This window comes from Vipera ursinii, assembly GCF_947247035.1.
Source record: "Vipera ursinii genome assembly, chromosome: 3".
Lineage (NCBI taxonomy): Eukaryota > Metazoa > Chordata > Lepidosauria > Squamata > Viperidae > Vipera > Vipera ursinii.
The window spans coordinates 34,536,044-34,542,963 of record NC_139516.1 but is presented as its reverse complement, the minus strand read 5'-3'; the positions used below and the strand labels follow the sequence as shown (position 1 = coordinate 34,542,963).

At 35.7% G+C, this 6,920-nt stretch overlaps 1 protein-coding gene across 2 annotated transcripts in view; it reads left to right on the top strand.

The window, feature by feature from the left end:
* LRIF1 (ligand dependent nuclear receptor interacting factor 1) overlaps window positions 1-3,595 on the top strand; it is a 5,931-nt gene extending 2,336 nt beyond the window's left edge. For both annotated transcript variants that reach the window (XM_083359730.1, XM_083359731.1), the window contains exons 2-4: window positions 1-777; window positions 1,111-1,353; window positions 2,211-3,595. The exon at window positions 1-777 is cut by the window's left edge and continues 712 nt beyond it. In XM_083359730.1, coding sequence (XP_083215856.1) covers window positions 1-777; window positions 1,111-1,353; window positions 2,211-2,663 — 1,473 coding nt within the window. In that variant the 3' untranslated portion in view covers window positions 2,664-3,595. The remainder of the gene's footprint in view (window positions 778-1,110; window positions 1,354-2,210) is intronic.
* Window positions 3,596-6,920: the final 3,325 nt, after the last annotated feature.

The window sequence follows — 6,920 nt, the reverse complement described above, 5'->3', positions numbered from 1 at the left end:
CCACAAAAGGTTATCGATAACTCTGCTATAGAAGTATCAACCTCTGGTAGCATGAAAAATAAGACAAATCCTATCAAATGGGTTGTTCATGAAAATCCACGGTCATCAACATCTTACATTGTCCCTGTAAAATCATCTAACAAGGTGGCATCTAAGCTCTTAGAAACATTGATCAATAAGAGAAATACCAAAAGCAATTCTACCAATATTTTGCCTGTTTGTCCTAACAGCCTCTACAAAAGTCATGCAAAAATGCCTTCTACAAAAGACAATGCTCAAGTAATGTGCAATGGAAAGACGCATTTAATGGCTAAAAAAGAAGCTAATATTTTTTCAACACTCAAGCCTAGCAAGCAAGAAAGCACAAATGTCAGAAAACAAACATCAGAATTAATTAATTCAGTTACAGATAATACCATGACCAATCAGGTTATCAATATTGTATTATCAAAAAATAAAAGGATTGCATCTAATGTAAAAGAACTTAAATTTAGTGACAATTCGATACCGTATCTAGAATCTGAAGTAAATAAGGATTTTAAAGCAGAATCTACACCTTCTGCCTCACCACATTGCAGTCTTCAAATAAGCAGCATCAGCCAACATGAAGCATCCTCCTCAAGGGGGAGTGTTTCTGTTGGGATAAATGTTGCTCAGAAATATGCCACAAAAGAAAACACATACGATACTGCACAGAAAGATCTTTCTTCTAAAGCAGCTGCTGATCCTATATCACCAACTTTGGTATATCGTGCAGTCAAAGAGGAAGAACAACAGGTAATTCTTCATATCAAATTCTATTTATATTATTGGATATTTATATCTTTGGGATCATGCTCATATCTGCCAATATGATTGGTAGAAATGGAAGTATGGTGGAAATTTTTCTGTAATAACCTCTTCCTTGAGGAATAATTTGCTGAAGGATGTTGGCATGACTTCCTTCCATTTTTGAATAGGCATCACAATTTTAGATGGTCAGGTGATCTTTTTAAATAAATAGATGCCTCTATTTTATAAGATACAATTTTATATTCAGTATTTGCAAATTCTCTTGCAAATCACTTTAAGGAATAAAATGATTGTAATGAGTAATGCTTACTATTTTAGGTTAAAATAACTTCAGGAACGCCAATTTGGATGAAGCATATCCAAGAACAACAGAAAAAACAGTATCTTCAGTTGAGAAAGAAATTTGGTCTCGTTAAAGAAGAGAGAGTTTATCTTAGGAGAATTTCATCAGTTCCATCTAAAAGTACAGAAGCATCTGTATTTTCCAAAAGTGTACAAATGAATGACATTGATAATTTGATGTCTATGCCTATGAAAAGTGAATCTGAAAAAGAAGGAACGGTATGTAGAATATTACATTTATGATTAATATTCTTTGATATTCATCCTTATTAATAACTACTAGCAATAATAAAGCCTGTAACAATGATTGGCTGAATTACTGTGATATCATTAAATGTTTATACGTTCATTTTATTAGAAAAAAATGTGTTTTTCAAGAGGAGTGTTGAAGTATTAAAGTAACATCAAGGTATATGCCCTATTTTTATAGCTTTTGATATTTTTGTTATTTTTAGTGTTTTGTAACATTCAGAAAGGAGGGGATATATTGTATTAAGTGAAGCAATTTGAGTACATTAACTTTTGAACATGAAATAATGTCCCACTACTTGTTTTTTGTCCATGACAAGTAATAAATGTTTTGTGGAACATTTAATATATCACAGTTTTATAAGCCAATGTGGTGGTGCCTTAAAAGAAAAACAGTTTTAGGGAATGATGTGCTTATCCCTCCCGTCCCTAATAGAATCCTTTCATGGACTTCCTCCCAGCACAAGCAGTCGTGGAAGTAAATCTAAACCAGTGAACTTTTTGAAGTTACATATTGATTTAGGGGAAGATGTTTCAGAGGGCTTTGAATTCAGTAGAATTTCCTGGTATGCTTTCTAGCCCACTCTGTAATACACCACCTTTTGACTCATTCCAAAAGTGGACTTCCTAAAGTTAGAACATCCTCAAAGTAGGAAAAGAAAAATTGGGTTTTCAACCCTAGGAAGACAAAGGGAGAAAAAAATGCCCCATGTTCCTTGAGACATTGTCCCCAAAGACAATGAGTTTCATTCAGAATAGCTGTAGAGTGGTTTGCTTAATTTATATTGTCACAATAATATGCTATTCTTTGTTTTCTTTATTTACAGATAATTGGGGAACAAGGGGAAAAGATGAATAGAAAGAGGAGGACAAAATCAATACCAGTTTTAGAAAATCCAAAGAAGAGAAAAAATGATGTTACAACAATGCAGGACTCTGAGTGTAACAACTCTTATTCCGTAATGGAAAACTTGAATAATTCTTGCACGCAGGACTTATCGGAACAAGAGCAGTCTACTAGTTTTCTTCAGTGTTCCCATAAAGTCTCAAATCCTTGGGTTCACAACAACCAAGCGAACAGTGTTTTGAATTCTACTTCTAATTGCCATGAAAATGAAAATGAAACTGCTCTCAGTGAAGGTTCTTTCAAAAAGGATGTTTTTCCTTTCAACCCCCCAGACTTGGAAGAAACAATAAAAGATGAGAAAATAACACGGCTTAAACTATTGCTGAGGGAACGAGAGGCAGCCTTGGAGGAAATTAGAAAAAAAATGCATTAGTGTTAACAAAGCTAATTTGCCAATTGCTGAAATGTTACCTGTTGCTGTTCATTTAACCTACTATAAATCTAATTTTCCTAATGTTTACATGGTATTAATAGGTATAAGTATGAACGAATGAACTCCAATTCCAAGACAAAGAAGTATGCAAATCTAGAATCTTATTGACAAGAATATAACTTGCTCAGAAATTTATTTAATTCATTATATTTTTTTATAATAAATACAATTTATATTCATGCTGATCTTAATCAGTAACCAGAGTGGTTTCACGGATGAAATGTAGATAGAATTCTTCAGTTGAAAATGTTTTGAAAGCATATAACTAGCTTAATCCTGACAGAAATGTAGTAGCTTAGATATTATTTAAAACACTCAGTGATTAATATTGATCTGTTATTTAAGTGAGTAAATTTGTTCCAAAATTCAAAATAACATTTTTTGTCACTAAAGATCAGTAGGTCCTTTAGTTTCTCAAGAGATGAAATTTTGATCCTGACTTAAACAAGTAATATATTGATAAATAATTAGAACAGTGAACCGTACTACAAAGTATAGTAATTTGCAATATGCTGTACTCATGTTTAGATTTTTAATGAGCTACTTATAGCCTTTTCCCAGACATTCCAGTCACTATCTGCTTTCCCATTCATTTTTTATCCATTCCTTTATCTTCTAAATAATTACGTGGTCAGTATTGTGGCCCTAGAGAAGCTCAGACGTAATCAGCTTGTTTGGGATTTGTTAGCTTCATAAAAATCTGGATTTGGTAGAATAGGTTGCTATTGCAATAATATATTGTAATCTAGGTTTTAGCACCAGTTAATATATAGCCTATATTTTCATGACCTTTTCTGTGAATCAATTTAATTCAATAATTCTTTTCAGTTGTGTTTCTCCTTTTCTATAATAAATATACAAACAGGGAAATCTCACTGGCTTATTCTTTAAAAGTATTACTCATTTGATTGGAATGTAATCCATGCTGATCTACTAACCTAACTCTCAGGTTTTTTTTGGTTTCTGTATGTTGTTGATGGAGCTATGTGTAGTGTACCTGGAGCTTTTTGAGATACAGTGCTAAAGGATAGGGTTGTCCTATGTTCAATTGTGTTGGATCATAACTTGACCAACTAGATTGTGTGTAATGGAGCCTTGAGCCTCTGGTTCTGTGAAAATGGTCTTGTATGTTTTCTTTGCCACTCCCCATCACCAGAGCTTTAATAGGGGATTTTGCCAATTTGTCATTGCTGACACCATAGCTTTGAAAATATAGCACTGCTGGGGATTGTGGAGAAACTTGGCAAAAATCAAGATGGTGTTTCACTAACTAGCAGTAGACCCAGTTTCACATTCATGATGCTGGGACTTTGGCATCTGAGGTGCTGAGCAGCCTTGGAAAATATTGTATACTTTTGCCATCTCCTGGCCAAGGAGTTTGGTGGAATTCCAGGGCCAGTGATGGTCAGACACTCATTTTTCTGCCAGAGCTTTGAGTGTCATGATTTGTCATGATCAGGTCATGCCTGATAGCCATGGGATTCTCTGGTGTTACTAACCACTGCAAGAAGACAGGTCTACCTTCAGTGATTGATGAACCCAGATGGGTTTCAGAGGGAGCTGGGGATAGTTCCCAGTGGTGTGCTGCATGATTCATCTCAAGCTTTCATTACCACTTGAAACAACAGGAATGCTAAGGCTATAGATTGGAGTCCTATCCAATCCACCTAGGCAACCTTTCCCTTTTCATGGATCCATCACTCCCTGGAATGGTGCCTCAGGAGTCTGCTATTTAAAATCTGTAAAGCAATCAGGTGAGATCACCTGTCACCATGATATGCCAATAGTATCCAATTACATTTCATATAATTATCTCCTGGCAAATTAAATGCTGTTGATGTCCTATCCCAGTTCCTGGAAACCTTGGGAGCCTGTATGGGAAAGAGCAGGCTTTGGCTGAACACCAGCAAAGCTGAATGGGTAAGGAACCTTCTGGTTCTAGCATTTTGCCATCCTTGGTACTGGATGGGATTATACTGCCCAAGAAGACCCAATATGCAACCTGGGGAGGGGGGTTCTAGCCTATGACACCTTCAAGGAGTAGGCGGCAGTTCTGGCTAAGAGGGCCATTGTATTGCATGGTGTGTGCCAATTGTGCCCGTTACTAGATTGGGAGGCTGTGGTCATGGTCACTCATGTCCTATTCACCTTCCAGGTGGACTATTGTAATGCACTTTACATAGGCTGCCCCTGAAGAGTATTCAGAAACTTCAGCTGGTGGAAAATACTTTTGGTGTGGGCACTTAGGTGTGCTCCTAGAGACCTAGAACATCACATAAGCTGTATTGGTTGCCAATGTGCTTCCAGATCCAAGTCAAGATTTGACCTTTAGAGCCCTTCACTGCTTGGGCAGGTTATTTGAGGGACTGCCTCTTCACAATTATATTTGCCCATGCCATGAAGTCTGGCACAATAGGTAATATCTATCTGTTAAGGAGTTACATTTGGCAGGACCTAGGAGACAGGCCTTTTCTGCCATGGTATCCTCTCTGTGGAACATCATTGTCCCCACACTGAGACTGGTTGGTAACCATGATTGCCAACTTTCTGCAAACCCCTCGATATGTGGCTACATCAACAGGCTTGGGGATCTCAGGGAAATGGAGAATACGTAGGTCAGATCATTATACTGCAATACTAAAGATGCTCCATTTCTAGTATTTTTTAATAATGTTAATAGTTTTGTAAAATTATGGAATGTTTTTAAATGTTTCTTTCTTAAGGTTTGTTTCTTACAGTACTGTATGCCACCCAGAGTCACACTTGTGAGATGGGTAACTATATAAATGTGAATGAATGAATGAGCACAAAGGTTTATAAATGATAAATATCCACAAATGCATTTATCATTTCAGCAGCATCTGATTTTACCTTCAAAAATGTTACTTGTGTTTGGTTTAAGTATTGATCACATCGTCTAAATATGATTCCTAAACTGAGGTATTATTCTGGTTTACTTAAATAAATAATATTGGGTTCTATATAAATAGAGTTGCTTTTGTCTTAGCTATCCTAACAACAGAAACAACTTCATTTGCAAAGAGACAAGCTGAAGAAAGAATAAGAAAAACTCAGCAGATTTGTATAAAGTTACTCAGCAAAGAGCTCCAAAGAAGAGATTACAGGTAGTCCATATAAGAATGTTGAGACCAAAAACTCCTTCATCAATCATCATGGTGGTAAATTGAAAAACCACAGAACTGTGCTGCTTAGCCATGGTAATTCTGGCTGCCATTGTTAAGAGGACGTGAGTCATTAAAGACATCACGACTGTGACTTCCAAATTCCAGCCCTCTTCTCGCCAACTTTGCTTGTGGGAAAGCAGCAGGAAAGATCACAAATTGTGATCACATGATCATGGGGACACTGCAACATCCATCCACTCCAACATTCAGTCATAGCTACTGATTCAACATTGTTAAGTCTGGGTAGACACTGAATGAGTGGTTAAACAAGGACTACCTGTATTATTTATAACAGAAAAGCTAACACAGGAATAGCTGAGATGAGGTTTTCTGCAAAGAATAAGACTATATCTACTCTTGAAGGCCCAGAAATAAGAGAAATGAGCTGTAGAGAATCTACTGAAGTATTGAACATAAGTCAAATTTTACCCAAATGTCCATATAACGTCACCCCAGATTTTATAAGATAATGTTAAGTGAGCATCATTCCATTTGTTACTGTTTATATTATCTAAAATATGTAGCCTACTTCTTCACTCAGTCAATTTAAAGGATGATGATGTCTTATGACAGGCTATCACTCAGTTTTAGAGGCAGCTGCCAATAGTTAATTTTAATATTTCTATGACTAGCAATGTAAATATGTATTTGTTTTGATTCTACTAAAATCCCTTCTTATATTTCCAAACATTTTTATTGTGAGTTTGCTATTTATAATTTAATACCATTATACAATACAAATGAGTGTTTATTCTGTCAATTACTGTATGGATTAAAATTATTAAAACTAATGTATATAATTTGAGATTAGTTTAGATAACTTAGAGCCACTCTATGCCCAGTTTCCAGTAATATTTTAATATAAATTAAGAGGGAGCTAGTAAGGGGAAGCTTGGGAATTTCAAGAAGCAAAAATACCCAGACCATGCTTTTTTTTTCTTTGCCTGAAGACATGCTCTTATCTCTAGGCAGTGCTTTTTTTGTAAAAGAAAAAGGTACCGGAACTCACACA